The sequence below is a fragment of the Gigantopelta aegis genome, chromosome 4, assembly GCF_016097555.1.
Source record: "Gigantopelta aegis isolate Gae_Host chromosome 4, Gae_host_genome, whole genome shotgun sequence".
Taxonomy (NCBI): domain Eukaryota; kingdom Metazoa; phylum Mollusca; class Gastropoda; order Neomphalida; family Peltospiridae; genus Gigantopelta; species Gigantopelta aegis.
Genome location: NC_054702.1, coordinates 99,194,944 through 99,218,992, shown reverse-complemented (window position 1 = coordinate 99,218,992; position 24,049 = coordinate 99,194,944). Strand labels below are relative to the sequence as shown.

General features: G+C 37.6%; 2 protein-coding genes across 2 annotated transcripts in view; one reads left to right on the top strand and one right to left on the bottom strand.

Annotated features, from left to right (window-relative positions):
• The window catches only part of LOC121371552, a 19,043-nt gene extending 5,428 nt beyond the window's left edge, over nucleotides 1–13,615 (bottom strand). Inside the window, exons 1-3 of the mRNA XM_041497532.1 lie at nucleotides 13,481–13,615; nucleotides 1,247–1,521; nucleotides 443–549 (exon numbers count right to left, since the gene is read on the bottom strand). Of these exons, the coding sequence (XP_041353466.1) occupies nucleotides 443–549; nucleotides 1,247–1,521; nucleotides 13,481–13,573 (475 nt within the window). The 5' untranslated portion in view covers nucleotides 13,574–13,615. The remainder of the gene's footprint in view (nucleotides 1–442; nucleotides 550–1,246; nucleotides 1,522–13,480) is intronic.
• On the top strand, nucleotides 8,143–24,049 carry LOC121371553 (protein Churchill-like). Its single transcript, XM_041497533.1, has 4 exons — nucleotides 8,143–8,188; nucleotides 20,885–21,020; nucleotides 21,268–21,338; nucleotides 22,811–24,049. Exons 2-4 carry the CDS (start codon nucleotides 20,915–20,917, stop codon nucleotides 22,904–22,906), a joined length of 273 nt encoding a protein of 90 aa, XP_041353467.1. The 5' UTR covers nucleotides 8,143–8,188; nucleotides 20,885–20,914; the 3' UTR covers nucleotides 22,907–24,049.

Here is a 24,049-nt window from a genome sequence, read left to right as displayed (position 1 = left end):
TGTACTGTTATCTTAAAAAACAATGTTGTAATTCAAAATCTGCCTATTATAAACCAGTCATTGAAATCATGATGCAATAACTGTACTGTTATCCTAAAAACCAATGCTGAAATTCAAAATCTGCCTATTATAAACCAGTTGTTGAAATCATGATGCAATAACTGTACGCTTAAAAAGCAATGTTGTAATTCAATATATTATATCAGGGCCGTAGCTAGAAAAAAATCCGGAAAGCATTATAGAAACTTAAATAAAATTATTTTCTTAACTGTTTAGGGAGTTTTAGACTATTAACTACTCAGCCCCCCCCCCCCCCCCCCCCAAACAAAAAATCCTAGCTACGGCCCTGTATATATGCCTATTATAAACCTAATCCTCATCAATAATTAGACACTGAATAAAGTGAATAAAGTAAGTGTGAAACAGAAAAGCCAAAACCTACCTAACACATCTAGGATATCGATGCTAGTAAAGTAGCCAGAGTTACCGGACTTGTGTAAACATTCCAAAGGATTTAAAACCATTGGCGTTGAAATAACAAAACCATCGCTGAAAAATCACAAATAAAACTATCTATTTGCATCCATAACGTGTTACAGCCATGGTATCTCTGAAAAATTACAAAATGAAACTGTCTATTTGCGTCGTTAACGTGTTACCGCTACGGTATCTCAGAAAATTCACAAGATATGGAATGCTGAATAAAACTATAGATTTGTTTCCACGATATGTAAAAACATGTTAAAACTAATTTATTACATGATTTTTGTATTAAAATAATGTTAAATGTACAAATATTTACATACAGTGCGAGGAAAAAAAGTAATCCCACCTTAAAATGTGTTAAACTTAGTTAAAAGTCAGAGTGTAGTGACATCTTCTGATAGCACTATTAAAAACATTAATAGCTTATGTAGGATCCTAGTCGAGGACAAAAATGTCCAACTCTGAAAATAAATACAAAAATCCCCCTCCAATGGATATTGTACACGCACACGCACACGCACACGCACACACGCACACACACACACACACACACACACACACACACACACGTCGTTCCTACGATCCTGCAATTACATGTAGCATAAAATGAGATACTAAAATGAAGTAATATACTTCTTTTTCTTTCTTTTTATCTTTTTTTTTGGGGGGGTGGGGGCTGGGGGGTGTCAATGAATGGTTGGGAAACGACGTTACGATTTAGAAAGATAACTTCGCGTATATATTCAATAAATATACTCACCGCTCAGTGTTATTAGGCGCCATACATGGCGTCGCTGCTACAATAGTTTTTCTTGTTCCCAGTGCTGGGGTCCTTGGCGAAGACGGTTGACTAAAACTAAGATTGATTAACTTTGGACATATACTTGGGGTTCTAAAGTTACAGAGTCTTTTAAGTTTAATGCCGACCAAAGGGCTCTTAAAGTCTTCACGGTTTCCTGCTCTCTGAAAGGCCACATGGTCGAACTGTGACAATAGTTTGTTTTTTCTCTGTTTCAGTGTCTCTTGCTGTACATTCTGAAATAAATATTTGTAAATAACACGAAATGTGTTTGCAAGTTTTACTACACAGATGATTTGGTCAAATTAAAAAAAAAAAAAAAAAGTAAAAATAAATAGATAAATTTACTAATCCAAATATCTGACTATATATTCTGTACACCGCCTGAGATGTGATGGGTCTCAAGATCGATCGCAACCAGTACTCCAAGAGTAATATTACGATATAAAGGCAGACATGAATTTTTACGTGCCCCCCCCCCCCCCTCTTCCCTGTCTCTCTCTCTCTCTCTCTCTCTCTCTCTCTCTCTCTCTCTCTCTCTCTCTCTCTCTCTCTCTCTCTCTCAATAATACACACATGCACACAAATATAAAAATGACAGTGAACGATCTAAGGGCCCCTCTCCCATCAAAACAAAAAATACTACCCCCAAAAATCCCCAAAACGAAACAAAAACCTGCGACTATTTTGCAGGTAGGAATTCGTGCTCAAAACAAAAGAAAACACTGTTGATTTGAAAATGTTTTCTTGGTAATCTCAAAAAAAAATACCCATCTGATTTTGTATATTAGAAGAAAAAAAAGGTCATTATACAGTAAATGCTATGGACAGGTTTATTGGCCAGTGACGTCAAAGTACTGTGCGCGGCCATGTTTATAATCACGTGATCGGTCCGCGAGTGAAATTTGCACAATAATAACATGTGAAGGCACAGCATCTGGGTGCATTCTCAGTATTTATTACCATTTAGGTACATTTTGTGAAAGCAAAACCAGTATGTCGAATAATACAACCTCATTTAAAGATTGTAGATTCACATCAAAGTTGGTGGAAGTGTATTAATCATTAAAAACGTAAATAATAAAGCATGTATATAGCCCATACACGCGAATATAAAAGCATAACGAATAATTTAAACTTATGCAAGCAAATATAATTTCCCTGGACACTTGTATAGCCTAATGTATTGAACATTAAAACAATATTTTAGCCTCAGCGGACGAGGGTAAAAGATGACCCCCACCAGCCTAAGCTCCTGATTTGTTTGTACTTGCCTTGGTCATCACTAGTAAGTGTCAAAGGGGTTCGTTTTGTAATTAACTAGTATATAGAAAATTTTATGACAAACCAGAAGCGCATTTTCGGGGTAATTTAGTGTTGTATATTGTGTATGATTAATCTAATTAATATTTTTTTCAAGAAACAAAAGATAATTTAAAAAATATATATTATAATTATAAAATAATAACAAATAAATTAATTAATTAATTAATTTTTTTATTTATTTATTATTATTTATTAATTAATTAATAATAATAATTTTAAAAAATTATTATTATTTAAAAATTCGACGAAATGGGTGGGGTGCGATTTTCAGTGTGGCATACATGCGTGTTACGTCAGTTACGGCCAGAGCAAGTTTAACTCAGTGCCAATGGGTAGGTGTAAGGCCACTACACCCACTTCTCTCTCACTAACCAGGCATGGCGGAAGCAAGTAGACATTGGGAGGGAGGCTGAAAGATCGAGGGCGAGTTTCTAGGGGGTTACTATCAATAATAAGATTTACTACCAATAATATTTTTTATTCAGAATTATTGGAGGGAATAGCGACCCCCCCCCCCACCCCATCCCCCCCCCCCACCCCCACCCCCGCCCTGCTCCGCTGTGCCTGCTAACCACTAATCTTCTGTTCTGGCCAGACAGTCCAGATAGCTGAGGTGTGTGCCCAAGCGTGCTTGGATAAAAGTAGGGGAGGGACGGGTTAGTTGAGCCACTGGGTTAGTTGATCCACCTCTTCCCATTGGTTTCTGAATAGAGACATGTGACATTTCGCACCATATTTGGAGAGGCCATGACCCTGTGCCTTAAAGGAGAGGACAATTAAGGCATTTGGCCTGGTATGCATATTCAACGATATATAATGCACATTATTGCTTAATATCAACACGTATAATCATATAGTTAATTAATAAAACGGTTAAATGTGACGGCTATTATATATAACGGGCGCAGCCATTTTGTACCATCTTAGTGAGTACGCCCTCTGGCGAGCTGGTGGTTACGTAATACTTAACGCGTCACGTCAGGAATGAGCCTTAGAACTAGAGAAACACAATCTACCTGGTTTTTGCGGGATGATAAATAGTCGTACATTGCAATGTTCTGTAATAATACACATCCCAGTAAGCCAACAGTAAGTATATCCAACACTATATATATTATTTTTCAATACAAAATAAAATACCATTGTCAAAGTGGCTACACAACAAGTCGAAACAATTAACAATGTTTTTCCCATGCATTAACCTACGTACTGAAATGATACACGGAGTGTTTTCTTAGTTAATTGGTCTATGCTGTTAGTTGCTTCTACCTGTGATTTCTGATTGGCAGGTGTGTATTTGATTGGTAACCAGACAAGCCAATTAATTGACGCTGTCTAGACACAAAAATACATACCGGTATTGTGGAATATTACCTGTCGCCCCTAAAATTGTAATGGACATGGTTTATTACTGTAAATAGTTCTGTAAAACTATTGATTAAGTAGACTTTTCCATCTACAACCACAGAACTGACCAATTACGTAGTCCCAAAGAAAAGAAAATTATCACTTGGGTATCGTGGGTTGTCGTTTTTGCTGCAACGTAGCATATCAATAGGCGTAATAGTGTACATTTTTCCTTTGGATTATTAAACAGAGAAAAATACTATAACCCATTTTGTTCTGTTAATGCAACTTGAAATATATTTAATTAAATAGTTTATTATATTATTACGTCATTTATGCTGTTTTACAAGTCAGGTTGATCAAAGAGAAGCGCCTTGTCGAAAATTACTGCTTTTGTTTACACTGTATATACAGGAGATGGTCAGGAGCTGACGTCACTTCGCCCCAAGCTATCCCACCGGACGTCACAAAAACGAAACAAAATGGCTGCCCCCAGTTAGCAGGAATAATCATGTTTTTTTATTAACTCTAAAATTACGCGTTTTTCATTTGCTAAAGTGTCAGTATGTGTTGGTGGTCCGGATATGCATCTTTCCAACACATAAGGCTCTTGTTTGAGTTGACCCTACCTTTAATGATGTAATGGTCAGGCAGCAGGCACACTTGTGTAAATTTTGCCTTGAAAAAGACATTTTAACACAGGAGAAAGTAAGATTCATCACTCAAGGTATATTGATTAAAACATTGTTTTACTGTGTATTTTCCATGAACAGTTTGGGTTAAGTTTGTGCCACCATTTTAACAGCATGGGTTAAAATATTAAAATGGCCAGTGTGGGGCAAGCTGTGCCAGTGTGATTGGGGTATGTTGATCCATGAACAAATTATTCCATTTTGTTTTCTAAATATGATCAACTTACCCATATTGTCTTTTTTTCTAGTATGTTTTGTCCATATTAAAAATGAACGTTTTCAGTTTTTCTCAACATATGTTTATCAGACATTCCTATATGCTTAATATGTTTGGATTTTAAAATTACGATGTTTATTATCTTTGAATTTGTTTGCGTTCGAATAAAACAATCTTCATGTGTGATTTTACCAAGTGGGACTTTTAGAGATAACAGAATAACGTGTCGAGATATAACTTTCAAGTAATTTGTGTTTGAGACAGGATTTTAAGTTAGTTCTCAAATGTTAATGCGTTCTTATTGACTTTATTCTATGATTTAACGTGATTGATGGTATGTTATATAGTCATAAAAGTATATTATTATTTGTGAGATATGTTCTCGAGAAATCTCTCGTAGTAGGCTATTGTAGAGAGACATATTAAAAATGAACGTTTTCAGTCTGACTCACAATATGTTTATCAGACATTTCTATATGCTTAATATGTTTGGAGTTTCAAATTACGATGTTTATTATGTTTGAGTTTGTTTGCATTCGAATAAAACAATCTTCAAGTAAAGTACAGTATATTGATCAACTTGCCCCTTGACCTGGCACATCTTACCCCAAAAGATGGGTTATTTGAGCCATTTTTTATAAAATGTTTGATAATCCACTATTATGCAGGGACACGACTAACATATGATAACTTGACAAGAATGTGTGCACACCTGTATGCTGCAAACATTAGACTATAAACCATCACCTAGCATATCTTAATTCAAGCACAGGACTTATTAGATTAAAAATTGGCTCAACTAACCCGTTCCTCCCCTACGTATAACTATAAATGAATGTTTATATTTTTCGGGGGAGTATGACTCAACATCCTTAGAAACTTCAATCGTTGGATATACTATAGTCCTTCCCACATAGAACCCCCCCCCCCCCCCCCCCCCCCCCAAGTATAGAATTTACTAGTGCAGTGACTCCAGTATTCGACCAGTACCCAGTATTCGACCAGTGTATTTATTTAATTACCATACTCGTTTAAACTGAATAGTATATAGATTTTCCCAACGTATTTTGAACATACGCGACGATAACCATGTGAACCATTTGTATAGCATGCTATTACACCATCCAACATCCCGTGAACATTTGCAATACTTTTAATCCATTTGAAATCTTTGAAAATGTGTTTAATGTTTTTATTTATAATCAAATGGAGCTGGCAATGCAATGTGACCTCAGTCATTATATAATTTCAATCACGTGACCACGTGATCAACCATGTGATCGACCCAATAGAAAAGCTTGAGGATACATTCCCAAAATAAACTCCCAAAAAACCACAAATTTACTAATTTTATGTATTTTTGTGTTGTTTGTCAGGACTTACACAATTATGTTTTCTTTTATATGTAAATTGAGATAGGACCAAAGAGATTGTTCACCAGAAAGTAATTGTGCGTGTGTGAATGTGTTTATAAGCATGTGCGTGCGTGCGTAAATGCATGAATATGTGTTACAGTTGTTAAAATCAACACGTTTTGGATTTAATTGTTTGATATATGCTGTATTTACTATAAAGTAAACTTCAAAGTTTAGTTTTATTAGTTAATTAGAAATAGACTTCTTTCTCATTCCACTGCGCATGTGCCCGTTGCGGAGTTAATCGAGGACGCAAACCGCGAGATCTCGCCAAAATACTCAATAGAATATATATATATATATGAACTTTTAATGTTGTTATTACTCAGTATGTTTCAAATTTAATTATAAGTATTGTCTGTTATTACTTTTACGTTCATCTAGGTATGAACAAAAAAATCATTCGCAAACTTATGTGAGAACGGCTTCGCCGATTCACACAGTTTACGGATGATTTATTTTGTTCATACTCCGATGAACGTAAAAGAAATAACAGACACTCCTTAAATAATAATAATAATAATAATAATAATAATAATAATATATAAATATATATAGAGTGATGACGGCTCTGTACAGGACGTTTCCACACAGGTCCGTCTAGTATTTTATATACTTAGATATGGTGGAAAACACATTAACAGTAAAGAAAATAAATATATTTTGTATAATACTCAATGCGTTCATGTTGACACTGTATAAAAACGTGTGTATGGGTAAACAGAACGGCACATACATTCAACCCCCCCCCCCCTCAAATCCCCCTTTTTTAAATTCCCACTTTATGGATATACATGTAACAGCATAAAATCTCTTCTTTTTTTAACTTTTCCCAATTAGATAGACACTAAGAAAAATGCAACAAAACACCTTCTGATATATATACTAAAACGCAAAAGAAACGCAGGTTCTCATTAAATTGGATATAAAATATTAAAAAAACAAAACGAAATGAAGATTTCAACATTTATTTTGGAGCTACACCAATTCGGCACACATTGGTGTTGGAAATTTTTGATTGAATTCCTTTTTGGCTATTGTTTCATGTCATAAAGTAGGGTGGGGGTCCATGTTAAAAATGTGAAAGAGACGACCTGTAGCATTGTCAAAGTCAGTATCGCGTGTGACCACCCTGGGCATTCAAACAGGCAGTGCAACGTCTCCTCATTGAGTTGACAAGCCGTTGAAAGAATGCCTGAGGGAGTGAGTTCCATTCATGGACCAATGCTGCCTCCAGCGCCTGCATATTCTGAGGTTGTCCGCGAGCCTGAAGGCGACGTCCGATTTCATCCCAGACGTGTTCGATAGGCGCCATGTCCGGTGATAAGGCTGGCCACGGCAACGTTGGGATGTTGTGCTGAGCCAGCAACGCCTGTGTTGCCCTGGCAGTGTGCGGCCTGGCATTGTCTTGCTGCAGCAAGCGCACACGTGGGTGAGCGGCAAAGAAGGGAACGACGTGATTGTTGATGACGTCATTTTGGTACACGGCGGCATTAACGCGTTGTCTGAACACATGAAGTTGTGTTCTGTGGTTGAATGAGAACCCACCCCACACCATCACACTACCCCCGCCCCATCGGTCGGCCTGCAGAACGCAGCAGTCGGAGTAACGTTCATGTCGACGTCGCCATACTCGGATTCGGCCATCAGCGTTGGAAACATTGTAACGGCTCTCATCAGTAAACAGAACTTGTTGCCACTGGCCACGTCGCCATCTTTGATGTTGTTGCGCCCACTGTTGACGTTGTTGGCGGTGCCGAGGGGTCAATATTGGTCCCACATAAGGACGGCGGTTACGGAGTCCTGCTGCCCTCAGACGGCGTCGGACGGTATCGGCGGACACTGGACCACGTGGACCACGCACCTGGTGAGCGGTGTTAGCTGCTGGCAGCATCCGATTCCTAAGGTGGGTCACCCGGATGTACCGGTCTAGGGCTGCGGTTGTCACCCTCGGGCGGCCGGTGCGTGGTCGATCGTTCACAGATCCAGTGATTTGGTGACGTTGAGAAAGGCGTGCGATTGTCGAAACATGACATCCCAATTGTCTGGCTACAGCAGTACGGGTCTGTCCGGCTTGCAACATCCCGATGGCCATCCCTCGCTGGAGTTGCGTCAGTCGCGGCATTTTTAAAATGTGATTCTGTTGTCTGTCACTACTCAAATTGAATTTATGCGATTAAATCCAGGTGTGTAGGCTTTATAAGCATTTCAATGAGTGTGTTTGCACTGGATTCATGATACGGATGATCCAGCACGTGCAAACAACGTGTTTTGAGAATTCGTGACGTCACACAGGTAATGAAATTGACACGCAGGTGGGACTGCGGTGTGGGTGTGTGCCATGTCCTTTAACACAGTTGAGGTTCAATTCCACCAAAGATACTGCTTTACAAAGTGCAATTCTTTCGCATTTTCAGGACCTGCGTTTCTTTTGCGTTTTAGTATATATATATATATATATATATATATATATATATATATATATATATATATATATATATATATATATATATATATACAGTCAAACCTGTCCTAGCGGTCACCTGTCTTAAGCGGCCACTTTGTTCCTCCCAAACGATTTATAATGTAAATGCACCTGTAATAAGCGGTCACCTGTCTAACGCGGCCAGCGGCCACCTAAATCGGAGCCCGAATCGCTAAAATACCTGCATTAAGCGGCCACAGTAAAGTTTTACTCTTATATAAAAGAGATATTTTAACAACAGCGATACTTGGTGATGCCTCGACCAGAAGCGGTCAGGCCCTTTATAAGGGCCCTATGGGCAACCTAGGGAGACACCACAGTATCGTAAAGGTCTAAAATTAACGAGCTACTCTCGATTTACTAATATCAAAACCTATATTAGCTCGGCCATTTACCTTTCGACCGACCGTTCAAAATTGCGCCAAATTCCCTCAATCAAAATTACGCACCCTTTTCTCTTTGGCATTTAACTGCTCCATTCAAATTCCATGGCACCACCACCACCCCCACCCGCCTGCTACCGATTTGATCGGGCTGCTGGTGCTCTCTTGCACCTGCCAGTGCAGGCGGTCCCACCTCTCCCCTCCCCCCACCTTTCCTGTCATTGACGAAGGAGCCGGCCAAGGCCGGCTCTTGTGCCCACGACAGGCGTGCGCTACAACAGCTTGTTCTGAAATGTGCACGTAAAACCCTATGACATGACATGACAACAGCGATAAGATGCAGCAAATAACCGATCTTCACACCTTCAGGAATACTAGTACCCATTCAGTCCCGACATCTCCACTGTGTATCAATTAAGGAAATATGAATCTGACATGCATCTAATTGCCTCTGGGCAGGCTACGCTTGACATTTGTAGATTCACTTACTATGACAATACATCGCATGAAGTCGGAATTAAATACAGTAATCAAATGGAAAAAGAAAAACTTGCGGAGAACGGTTAATTTAATATATTCTATTTGCATTATTTCTGAAGGAGATTTATAGTCAACTATGAAGCACACATCCGTTAATTAGCAGTACAGACGGTAAAACAAGAAACAACAACAAATGTTTTAAAGACTATATATGTGGCAACCTGTACTCAGCGGCCACCTGATTTAGCAGCCACGTTTATCTACTCCCTTGTGTGGCCGCTTAAGACAGGTTTGACTGTATAAATATATATATATATACTGAACAAAAAAAGAAACTTCCGATTTGTACATATAGTATCTGTTGTGTTAAAGAATTCGTTGTGTAATGAAATTATATAGGTAGTATTAGCCTTGAGCTGTATTATCAGGATTCATGAATTTTATCGATTATTTTTGCACTGTTAATCGTCGACAACGTGAAATTCAATTTGCACGTGCATGCATGGTTCGACATGTCCCGTGTAGTATTCGGTCAATTTGTTTTACTTGTCTTACTGACATTGTTGTCAAGTGAACGAAAACGCTTCAAAATTTGTAAAAAAAAATAACGTTGTTTACATTGTAGCATTTTTAGTATGCCAAGAATACCCAATAATTTACGCGAACGGGTGATTGGCATGCTTGATGCTGGCATGTCGACAGAAGACGTTGCAAGGCATGTTGGGAGTTCTAGTCGAGCGATACGAAATCTTCGCGTAAGATTTCGAACGACAGGAAGCGCCAACGACTTGCCACGTCGTGGACGTCCGCGTGTTACAACGCGTGGTCAAGACCGCTATATCATGAACACGCATTTGCGCAATCGATTCCAAATTGCCACTGCTACTGCTGCTAACACACCTGGGCTTCATAATAACCGAATCAGTGGGCAAACTGTTCGTAATCGTCTGCGGGAGAACGGTTTACATGCACGACGTCCTTACGTCGGATGCGTTTTAACGCAACGTCATCGTCTAAATCGTCTTAATCGTTGGATACGGCGACGCTGGAATACCGTTCTTTTTTCGGATGAATCCAGATTTTCTTTACAACGTGGTGATGGCAGGGTTGCGTCTACCGCAGGAGAAATGAACGCTATGCTGACTGTTGTGTTCTTGAACGAGATCGTTTCGTGGGTGGGGGTTCTGTCATGGTCTGGGCAGCCATTGCCCATGGTTATCGTTCACCACTAGTCGTCATTGATGGCAATTTAAATGCTCAACGTTACCGCGATGATATTCTCGCTCATCACCTCATTCCTCTGTTCCATAACAACGCCAACATCTCGATTTTTCAGCATAATAATGCCACCTCTCATACAACTAGAGACACTGTAAATTTTCTTAGGACAAATAACATTGATTTCATTGATGACTGGCCCGCTAAAAGTCCTGATCTCAACCCCATCAAGCATGTCTGGGATAGTCTGGACAGACGACTGAGGCGTCGTCCCAACCCACCCGCTAACGTCGACGAACTTCGTCAAGAGCTCATTCAGGAATGGAACAATATTCCACAGTCAGAAATCAACACTTTAGTCAATTCTATGCGCCTGCGATGCACTGCAGTGGTCAATTCAAGAGGTGGTCATACCCGTTATACCCGTTATCAATTATTTTTAACCCCTATCACATTTGGTCAAAATTTCTCCCAGTTTCTGTTAACCTATGGCCATGATTTTTGCACCAAACGATTCATCATGGAACACTCTTTAAACGCATATATAACAATTATTCCCCCGGTTTGTTTTCATCAAGTTATATTCAAGCAAAGTTAGCGGAAGTTTCTATTTTGTTCAGTATATATATATATATACATATATATATATATATATATATATATATATCTATATATATATATATATATCTCTCTCTCTCTCTCTCTCTCTCTCTCTCTCTCTCTCTCTCTCTCTCTCTCTCAAATATATATATCGATCGATGCCAAAACCTATGGAATCTGTCAAATGTTTTGTTTATACTTTTTACGAGATAGTCTTTTAATCTGGCGTTATGAAAACCCTCGGATACAAGTCGCAGAGACTTTGTCCAAGTTGTTGCACTGCTTTTTAATTTGAACCATACCGCTGTAAATTTCATCGGACCGTTTTCTACGGCCATTATACCATCTAATTCGAAATATGTACATGTTAGTTGCCAAAGTTTAAAAGTCTCCTACGAAGCTACTCAAGTCGCCCATAACAACCTGTCTGTCACGCCCCCCCCCCCCCATTTGTAAATAGACTAGTTTCAGTCTATTTTGTCAAGGGACGTTACTCTTCGCGCGCATGCGCAATAGGAATGCGAAATACCTCTATTGGTCGAATACTGTGTCAGCTGGTCGAATACTGCAGTGTTCCTTGCGGCACTCAAACCTACTCTACTAGTCGGCGTATACCACATGAACAAAACTTGGGTCTATTCAATGAATAGCATTGCCAGTAAGTATTTACGAAGGAAAACAAATATTAGCAAATGCCAATAAAATGAACATGTTATAATCCGTTCTTTCTTAAGTGGTCGAATACTGGGGTCGTTGCCCTACACTTTGTACAAGTTATTTATTTATGAGCCGATAGTTTTTAAAATTGCACACAAAAATAGTTCTTGTTTCTGTTTCTGTATTTGCTATTCCCAAAACACTTTTACTTTTCTTCTTTCGTCAAACCAAACTAAAATTAATTACAACAAAATTTATTAAAAAATAGCCTACATTTTTGTAGGAAAATAGGACGGGCTATAGACCCCCAACCTCAACTCGCATAAATTCGTACACGCTTACATACATTACTCATCCACCGAAAGAAAGCACCCGGCAATACAAACAGATAATTCAATAATGAAAATGTGGAAGATGTTTTAAGTGATCTGAAACTGCCGTAAATTTAAATTAATCATGATCATGATGTTATTATTTTGTATTTTGTAAATTAAAGCCGCACACCCTAGTTCCATCTAGCGAAAATAAATTATAATTTAGTTAATCTACAAACCTGTAACACACTTTGATCACGTTTTTATCAAATGGAGTGAAAAAGCAGGTTTTATATCGATAAATACCATGGGAATCCCCATGTCCCAATTGCTTGAAATAAGTTTGAAAGTTAGTATTCTGATGTCACCGGTAGATGTCGCTCGAAGCACAACAATGCCTACGTCACGACAAATTTCATAGAGTGCGCACAGACTTGGGGTGCGTTATTTTCACCTCTCCTGGACATGTTCCAACTGTTCTGTCCTGGTTGTATCCCCTCTCCAGATAACGTAAGACTTAGCAAAATTATTGGTTTTAAGGGTTTGTAACGTTTTGTATTGAGACACTTACTTGTTTGAACTTTATTGTTACTGAAAATGTTCACGAACTGTGAAGAAAAATCTCACAAATGAACAACAACAAATCGGATGTTGATTGCGCGAACCGTGCACGAGAAAACAAACCGAACCAAAATGATAACGGTCACGTGGTATACCAACATCTGTGACGTTTACACAGGAAGATTCCCTCTAAAAATAGATTGGACCTCGCTTGCTTAACGGTTTTTTCTCGATAGCACGTATTGTGAAAAAAAAGCAAAAAAATGCATTTCGTGGTTTTACAAACCTCAGGATTACCAAAAAGCACTCCAGGTGAATAGAAATGTGTATTCTAAATAATAAAATGTAAGTAAAGTGCAATTTTATTTGTGAAAAATGGGGTTTAATAGCGAAAAACAACGCCGTAATGGTTAACAAATAACTGTAACTAGGGTGTGTCCCTTTAAATATTGATGCTAGTTCCTTTCTTGATCCCCGAACTTTAATCTACTGATGTTTACCTCAATTATTGTTTCTATATCATCTGGACTTATTTCTGGTAGTGGTTTGTTTGTTGTGGCTCTTAAAATTGTACCAGGCAGTGGAATTTTCATGGTAAAACCCGTCGTCTGCTAGATGTTTCTAGAGTGCTGTCCCCCTTGAAATCGACTGATACCCTTGATTTCCTTTCTTGATACGTTACTTTTAAAAACAAATGCGTAGTATTAATTACACTAACTAGTTCAAAATCAAAGGAGGAAGGAAAGATTTAACTTTATTAGGCCTTAATTTAAGGGCCTGAATTAATAACAACAACTATGTGTAAAGACTGTGTGAAACAGGAATACCCAGACAGGGTACATATTTTGTTTTATTTATAATTAATAATAACCTCCGTAGAATTGTTTTGAGAGATGGGTTGAATAGGTCTAAAGTCCGAACCAAAATGTTAACAACTACCAAAAATTGCTCTTTATTTTTCGTTGGATTTTACTCACATTTCGTCCAGACAGAAATCTAGGAAAAACCATTGCAATGACACAGATTCCACATACTAGATGATAACCATGTCACCAATATCGACTTCGCTGAGATCGCATAGGGCAAAACGCATGTAATTTTGTGCCGGCTGCCATTTTGACTTTTTATGGAATATTCTCCAAGAGGGGTGAAAGGATATGACATAATCTAGCAACGTCATAACATGTTATGATAATAAAAGTAAACGTGATGACGTCATATTAATTTTAAAAATTATTTTTTGTTTGTTTAAATATACCACTAAAGATCATTGATTTTATATTAATTATGGGAAAAATATCCGCCCGGTCCCCCCTTCCCCTAACCCTAACCCTAGCCAGAGTACTCCGACTGTAAGAGAGCTAGATGGACATTTGGACATAAACACGCTCTCATTACAGTCAGAGACCAACCTATGTCTTTTTTTGGCAATTCCTGACTACCAAACGGTAGGCAATGAGTCCTGCTCTAATACCACAACAATCCTATGTTTGACGTCAAATACCTTTACATCAATCATTTTCGAGTTAAGTGATACAAAAAAATCCACATATTAATCACTAATACACTTAGTGACTTACTACAGAAAGAAACCCGACAGCACCCACATTCAGCTACGCTTCGTGACACTCCGTCGCAACAATTGCAAAGCTCGGCGATCTATTTCGAGACGTAGACCACATGATCGCGCACTGGGCGATTCTGCCTTGTGCAGCAGTTACAGGGGCCGTCTCATATCAAGCAAAGTTACAACATGAAAGAGTTGACTAATGCCGTTTTGGATGAATTTGGATTTCATTACGTTATTAAACCAAAACAATTACACATTATTGATTCCATTTTGAATTTGAAGGATACATTTGGGGTGTTATCGACAGGATACGGCAAAAGTATGTGCTACGTACTGCCTCCTCTTACGAGACAACCCCTGTAACTGCTGCACAAGGCGGAATCGCCCAGTCTCGAAATAGATCGCCGAGCTTTGTAATTGTTGCGACGGAGTGTCACGAAGCGTAGCTGAATGTGGGTGCTGTCGGGTTTCTTTCTGTAGTATGTGTATTAGTGATTAATATGTGGATTTTTTTGTATCACTTAACTCGAAAATGATTGATGTAAAGGTATTTGACGTCAAACATAGGATTGTTGTGGTATTAGAGCGGGACTCGTTGCCTACCGTTTGGTAGTCAGGAATTGCCAAAAAAAGACATAGGTTGGTCTCTGACTGTAATGAGAGTGTGTTTATGTCCAAATGTCCGTCTAGCTCTCTTACAGTCAGAGTACTCGGGCTACCCTAACCCTAACCTTAACTCCAACCCTAACCCCAACCCTAGCCATAACCCCAACCCCAACCCAAACCCAAACCCAAACCCAAACCCAAACCCAAACCCAAACCCGAAACCCTAACTAAAAATAATAATGGAGGGAACCGGGTGGATACTATACCAAAGCTGTGTCACTGTAATGGTTTTTTCACAACTTGTGTGTAGACAAAACGGTAATTAAAGGTAGGAGAGTAATTTTTTGTAGTTGTTAACAATTTGGTTCGGACAATAAGTTAATTCACCAGTGACCAGGCTGGCTAGCCCGAGTACTCTGACTGTAAGAGTGCTAGACGGACATTTGAACATAAATACGCTCTCATTACAGTCAGAGACCAAGCTATGTATTTTTTTGGCAATTGCCGACAACCAAAACGTTGTCAAAGATTTCCGCTCTAATACCAAAACAATCCTATGTTTGATGTGAAATACCTTTACATCGATCATTTTCGAGTTAATTGATTAAAAGAAATTCAGATATTAATCACTAATACACACACTACAGAAAGAAACCCGACAGTATCCACATTCAGCTAAGCTTCGTCAAACTCCGGACAGCAGAATTCTAATTTCGCCGACCTATATCATGACGTTGCGTCACATGATCGCCCTCTCAGCCATTCCGTCTTCCTGGGGCCGTCTCAAAAGGACAAGTACCCAACAATCACAAAAAAAACCAGAAGTTTGTTTTGTGTAACGATACCACTAGAGCACATTGATTTATTAATCATCGGCTACTGGATGTCAAATATTTGGTAAATTTTATCAGTGTTAGAGAAGAAACCCACTACATTATATCATTAATAGCAAGTGATCTTTTATAGGCCTATGCACTATCCCACAGTCCACTGGTAAAGCGCTCACTTGATGCATTTTCGGTCTGGGATCGATCCCCGTCAGTGGGTCCATTGCGCTATTTCTCGCTTCACCCAGTGCACCACGACTGGTATATCAAAGGCCGTGATATGTGCTATCCTGTCTGTGGGATGGTGCATATAAAAGATGTAGAGGGTTTCCTCTCTAACACAGTGATAAAATTACCAAATATTTTACATCCAATAGCCGATGATTAATGAATCAATGTGCTGTAGTGGTGTCGTTACACAAAACAAACTCTTTTTGGTCATTGTCGGGCACTTGTCGTTTTGAGACGGCCCCTGGAAGACGGAATGGCTGAGAGGGAGATCATGTGACGCAACGTCATGATATAGGTCGGCAAACTTAGAATTCTGCTGTCCGGAGTTCGATGAAGCTTAGCTGAATGTGGGTGCTGTCGGGTTTCTTTCTGTAGTGTGTGTATTAGTGATTAATATCTGAATTTCTTTTAATCAATTAACTCGAAAATGATCGATGTAAAGGTATTTCACGTCAAACGTAGGATTGTTGTGGTATTAGAGCAGAAATCTTTGACAACTTTTTGGTTGTCGACAACTGCCAAAAAAATACATAGCTTGGTCTCTGACTGTAATAAGAGCATATTTATGTCCAAATGTCCGTCTAGCTCTCTTACAGTCAGAGTATTCGGGCTACAGGCTGGCTTGTCACCTTGTGCTTGCACTAGATACGATAAACCGGCGTCGTGGTTAGGCCATCGGTCTACAGGCTGGTAGGTACTGGGTTCGGATCCCAGTCGAGTCATGGGATTTTTAATCCAGATACCGACTCCAAACCCTGAGTGAGTGCTCCGCAAGGCTCAATGGGTAGGTGTAAACCACTTGCACCGACCAGTGATCCATAACTGGTTCATTAAAGGCCATGGTTTGTGCTATCCTGCATGTGGGAAGCGCAAATAAAAGATCTCTTGCTGCCTGTCATAAAAGAGTAGCTTATGTGGCGACAGCGGGTTTCCTCTAAAAAAAACTGTCAGAATGACCATATGTTTGACGTCCAATAGCCAATGATAAGATAAAAAATCAATGTGCTCTAGTGGCGTCGTTAAATAAAACAAACTTTACGTTTTTTAAAGATATGATAACATAGCGCTGACATTGACACGGTCTTCTGTAACTGATATGTATGCGAAAGTTTCCGTTACAGTACCATAACTAGTGCTTGCACATGCATTCAAGGTTAATATTGATGAACTACTCCTAAGTATTTTCCCAGGTGTCGGGTTAGTTGAGGCTGTTTGTTGTGGAATATGAATTTTAAAGGTGCATTTTCAAAGTTGTAAGTTTCATTAGTTTGTTCTTTTTACATTTATTTGTAAAACTAACTACAAACTAAGTACCCATGTTTTGGCTTAGTACACAATAAATATAGCATATCTTACCATAATTTCACTTGAAATCCATATTTCGTAACTATGGTCGACAACAGTCACTTTTCGCACCCTTGTTTTGGCTTCGTTCACAAGAAATACAGCATATTTCACCGTAATTTCACATGAAATCCATATCTCATAAAAGGTACAATTTTTTAATTACAAGATTTTCTTCAAACACATCCAGGTGCATTAATAATATTCAAACAAAAACATTAAACTAGCAAGTTCTGAAAACTGAAACGTCATGTACTTGGTTTATTGTTATTGTAAGGCAATGCAAAGTGACGTTATTGGAATACTAACGTCATTCAATTTCAAAATTAGTGATATTATTACAATGCTTCGCCACATTAAAATAAAAACTGGTCTACTAACCTTGACCCCTGTCAAAATGCTATAACAAGCAGACAATGCTGTTTACAGGTTGGTATGTTTTTATTTTTCATAATTCTGCACAAAATCTTAAAGGGAGAGTAAAGTCAAACATGAGCCTTATGTGTTGGAAAGATGCATACCCGGACCACCTACACATACTTACATTTTGACAAATGAAAAAGACGTAATTTTAGAGTTAATAAAAAAAACATGATTATTCCTGCTAACTGGGGCCAGCCATTTTCTTTTCTTTTCGAGTCGTCTGGAATTCTAGTGTGGGGCGAAGTGACGTCAGCTCTGACCAACTCCTGTGTGTGCACAGTGTAAACAAAGGTAGTCATTTACAACAAGGCACTTCACATTTATCAACCTGACTTGTAAAACAACATAAATGATTTGATAATATAATAAACTATTTAACTAAATATATTTCAATTTGCATTAATAGAACAAAATGGGGTTATAGTATTTTTCTCTCTTAAAAAATCCAAAAAAAAAAATGCATGTTATTAGGCCTATTGGTAGGGTACGTTGGAGCAAATATGACCACTCACAATACCCAAGTGATAATTTTCTTTTCTTTGGGACTACATAATTGGTCAGTTTTGTTATTTTAGATGGGAAAGTCTACTTAATCAAGGGTTTTACAGAATTATTTACAGTAATAAAGCAGGACGACTGATAATGTCCATTACAATTATAGGAGTGGCCGTGCGGTTATCTCACAATACCCTGTGATCTTCATAAAACAGGCACATATTTTTTTATGTCTAGACATCTTCACTGGTGATTGTCCAAAATATACACCTGCCAATCAGGAACCACAGGTACAGGCCACAGAAAGAAAATACCAATTAACTAAGAAAACACTCCGATTATCATTTCAGTATGTAGGTTAATGTATGGAAGAAACATAATACAGTTATTTCGACACTGACAATGGTGGTTTATTTTGTATTGAAGAATAATATATACTTATTGTTGACGTACTGAGATGGATATTATTACAGAACATTGCAATTCATCCGCAAAAATCAGGTACGTTTTGTTTCTTCAGTTAAGACTAATTCCTGACGTGACACATTAAGTATTACATAATCACCGTCTCACCAGAGGGTGTATTCACTGGGATGGTACAAAATGGCTGCACCCATTATATATAATAGCCATTACATTTAACTGTTTTATTAATTAACTATACTATTATACTTGTTGATATTAAGCAATAATGTGCATTATTTATTGTTGAATATGCATACCAGTCCAAAAGCCTTGCTTAAGCATTTCTTTAAGTTTAAGTTTTAAAAGATAAAAGAAATAAAAAGTACCTTTTGTCAAATATATCATATAAAAAAATTACTGTTGAATATGTTTTATTTATTGTGTACGAAGCCAAAACAAGGGTCCGAAAAATGACTTGTTGACCTTAAAAGGTACAATTTTTTAATCTCAAGATTTTCTTCAAACACATTCAGATGCATTAGTACCCAGTTTATGGTTATTGTAAGGAGATGCAAAGTGACATCATTGGAATACTGACATCATTCAAATTCAAAATTAGATATATTATTACAATGCTTCGCCACATTAAAATAAAAACTGGACTACTAACCTTGACCCCTGTCAAATTTCTGTGACAAGCAGACAACATTGTTTACAGGTCGGTATTTGTTTATTTTTCATATTTCTGGACAAAATATTAATTTTAAGTTTTAAAAATGAAAGAAATAAAAAGTACCTTTTGTCAGATGTATCATATCAAAAAATTACCATTGGTTATGTTTTATTTATTGTGTACGAAGCCAAAACAACCTTAGTTGATCCCACACATAATTTTTGCATAAATGACATGAGAATATCGATATGGTAATGTGTTTGCAGTGTTCTTGCTGGGTGAAAATTAAAGGAGTGCTGCTTCATGAACCATTAAAAAAAAAAAGGAGAGCGTGGTTACCGTACATCGTTGTGTGTTGGTCAACTTTGTGGAAAGACCTAACCCTTATTTTGTCCCTTTTTATTTGATACAAAAAACTTTGGTACAATGTACAAGTTTACTCATCTTTTATGTACCATTAGTTGAACCACGCCAATAGGTTCTGTTGACCGCAATTGGATCATTAGTTTTAGTTTGTTTTTTAGTATTGACATTTGTGGTAATAAAGTTTACTTCTGGTTACTGTTCCATCAAAAGATGCCTTGTCTTATTTTAGATCAGGTATTTGTGTAAAACTTAACCAACTGGCATGGTGGCAGTGCCAGGACATAATTCTACGTATTAATCATTTGCAACATATCGTAACCAGTCTATTGTAAATACTATATTTTAGCATATTCTGGCGAACATCTAGTGTTAGCGTTCCATGTTTCTGCGAGAACATTATACTCATTGTTTCCCACAGTTACTTCAGTATTGTACGGTTTCATCTGTATCAATACAGATATCGGTAAATGTCCTGTAATGGCAAATGACCATCGAGCCCCAAACAATGGTGCCTGTCCAAGCATGAGACTATTAGTTGTTTTGAGAGTTGGAGACAAAACCTGCACTCTACACAGACGCTGCTATTACACAACTCTGAAACTGCATCTTTAAGCCAGATTGAGGAAAGTCTCAAGCTGTAGCACCTTTTGTATCTAATATCAGCCTAGGCCAAAAGTGAGGGCGCTTTCCATTAGAATAGCCTGTGGTTTCAAAAAGTAAACTAATGGGAAATGTCACGTATTTGGCACGGTTTTTTTATTATTGTATCAAAGATAATGTCTGTTGGAAAGTGTATAAAGAAGTTTGGAGTAGCCGACATGTATGTATCGTAACAGTAGCTGGGTTATTGTTATTTCATTTTACACTATATATCGCTGTTTTAAGATTTAGTGTTTTGTTGACAACCATAAGTGTTGCAGTGTTGATGAATATGCATTTCATTCATTTCACTTCTATTTTTCAGGGAACTGTATGCATTGAGAATGGGTGTTACATGCCAAACTTTGATGGTTGTTCTCAGTGCAAAACTTGTAACACTATTAAAGTTGATGACATGACAACTCGAGAAGAAGATGGAGATGAAATTATTACATACAAACGTATGACGTTAAAATTATCTCCCTTGTTAACATCATCACATATAATTATCTCCCTTGCAAAGATCACAAATAAAATTATTCCAATGTTGTAATATTTTATTGATACTAAGTTAATACTTTTGATCATGAATACTCTATTTATGTCAAAGTGTTGTATGCACAGTTTATTTTTAATACCGTATCTGTTGTAGGTGTCTCGCAGTATGCAGATTGAACATAATAATAATGTCAAACATTTCTGTTGCAGATGTGTGTTCCAACTGTCAACATGAAATCGCAGAACATCAGCATATTTTTAGAGTGGATGGGCAATTTCAGGTACTGATAAGAATCTGTAAATCATTAAATACTAGCATCCTTAAAATTTAGAAAAATCCAAATAAGTGACATATTAACCATTCATTGTGATGTAGTTGATGCACACGATAGAAATTTTAAAATGTCCATAAAATAAATATACCTTTATGCATTAATATTTTAGTAATAACTAAATTATCACATGTAGCTGGTGACTAAAACATTCATGATTCATTCATTTCATTTCAGTTAATTTTGTGCTTATATATTATTTCAAACATGCTGTCCTGATCACACCCCTCAGTTATCTGTCCAGAACAGTGGGTTAACAGTTAATTGTTAGTGGTTAGTGAGACAGAAGTCTGTGTTGTGGTCCTACACCTCTGCACTGAGTTATTAAAACTTGTTTTGAGTGGGATCCAGTACCATGGTGCGAACCCAGTATCTACCAGCCGTAGGTCCAATGGCTTAACCACTACAGCACCAAGGCCAGTACCTTCATGAACTTGTTACATACTCATGTTGTGAGATGTGATGTAGCTCAGTTGTAGTGTGCTAGCCACATTTATTAACCTCCAGCTACCCCAGACCTACCAGTGGCCCACACTGTTGGTGCACTGAAGGCTTCAATATTATGTTTTGTTCTGTGTTAGAAAAGCCCTGTAAAAGAATCCTCTGTGGTGGCAGTTAGTGATGTTCCAATGATCCATTATCATTGAAAATTGATTTGTTGGTCTCTACCGATGTTATGATTGATTATAAAAAAAACATTGTCACAGTTTAGTTGACGGAATTGCTATAAATATGCTGGGGTTTATGTATGTTTAGAAAACAGATACTGAATAAATATAAAATATAAAATGAGTGATTTGTAGGGTCTGTCCTGGTTAACAGCAATGGTTCAAATACATCATGAGTTCATATAATTGTAACCCATTGTGCAAACTGATTATAACCAATAATCAATGATGAAATTCCAACAAATACCATGCACCAGTGGCAGCGGATTTCCTCTCTCACACACTAGTTTGGCCAAGTGTCACATTAACTGTATGTTTGACACAAAATAGTTGTAGTTCCATTTGTGCTGGGTTTTCATTAAGAAGGGCTTCGAGAATTTTTATAAAATCCACTAGCCATGAGATCAATGATTTTAAAACCTTACTAACCATGATTAAAAATTCACTAGTCCTACTTCACTTTAAGTTAATAATTTGTTTACTAAATAATGGTAATAATCAGATATGTCACCAAAACAGAGAGATAGAGCTTAAACACTAACACTGGGGGGTTGGGTTCGGGGAAGGATATTCATATTTACACAATAGACTTACCTGCAACATTTGACCAAAACATTTCACTAGCCATCTGGCATGGCAATAGTAGATATTTACTAGCCCAACATTGAATATCACTAGCCATAGGAGTGGGGCTACCATAACCTAGAAGCCGTGCATTAAGTAAACATCATGATTTCGTTTGCTCTGTTGCAGGTGTATGAGATGACCTGCCTGTTGTGTGGAAACGGAGAAGATGAACGGAGCATTATGCCATACGATCCACGAGGACCTCATTTAGAGATCTTTTAACAAACACTGGTTTTTGCATCCTTTCTTATTCCAGCTTTCCACTGACACGATCCCATGCATGATTTTTGTGCCCAATTCTGTGGAAAAGGTGCCATAATGTGTATATTCATTATCGTGATAAAGGGGAAGATCATAGCCCATTGGTAAAGTGATCACTTTATGCACAGTCGTTCTGGGATCAATCCTTCTCTATGGGCCCATTTGGCTAAAAAAAAAATTCAGCCAGTGCATTACAACTGGTATGACAAAGGACGTGATATGTACTATCCTGTCTGTGGGGTGCACATAAAAGATCCTTTCCTACTAATGAAAAAATGTAGCAGGTTTCCTTTCAAAGATTATATATCAAAATTACCAAATGTTTAACATCCAATAGCCGATGATTAATAAATCGATGTGCTCTAGTGGTGTCATTAAACAAAACAAACTTTAACTTGATCCCGATAACCTCACGAGCGAAATGACTTTTAATGGAAAGTGGGCCTTACAGGGATTACTTTCATAAAGATCTGTGTTATCAGCCCTAGCAGGGTGATGCCATTTGTGCAAAGAGATCCTTAATTACAAAAGTAGCTGAAGAAAATTGTTTACATTATCTTTTTTCAGTGTTTAAGACCATTATATAAAACTTGTTCCTGTGTCCTCATAGGATGAGACTGAAACAGTACATGATTACAATGGTCATTTTGTTTCTTTGAAAGGCACTTTTACAGATGCAGGCCCATAGCCACGATTTCAAAGAGATGATGGGGTGTTTTAGATGATGAAATAACTTTTTATACCTAAACATTTTAATATGTGTGATAGTTACACTTTTTTTTTTAATTAAGTGAAATTGAGCAGGTCAGATTTTGTTTTTTAATGTCTATTTTATGTATGCACCTAATGGAATAATAATATTTATTAGTTTAGAAAATACAAAAACCAAAAGCCAATATGAGAAATAAATAGTGAAAATCCAGTGTAGCAGCTTCAGTTAATATTCTGTGTCTTGGTCCTCTCATACCTGCCCTTTCAAGGCATACTGTCACGGATTAAAGGACCTTATTTCTCTAAAAATGGATAATAAATTTAAAATTCCATTAATTGTTGGAAACCAGATCTAGCTATTGCATCACCTTAACTGAACCATGATGCAGTGAA

Bases quoted from the DNA above. Each gene is read 5' to 3' on its own strand.
- LOC121371553 (XM_041497533.1), top strand. From the start codon at position 20,915: ATGCCAAACTTTGATGGTTGTTCTCAGTGCAAAACTTGTAACACTATT. The intron at 21,021-21,267 runs GTATGACGTTAA...TTTCTGTTGCAG, and splicing joins TGAAATTATTACATACAAAC to ATGTGTGTTCCAACTGTCAA. The intron at 21,339-22,810 runs GTACTGATAAGA...GCTCTGTTGCAG, and splicing joins GAGTGGATGGGCAATTTCAG to GTGTATGAGATGACCTGCCT.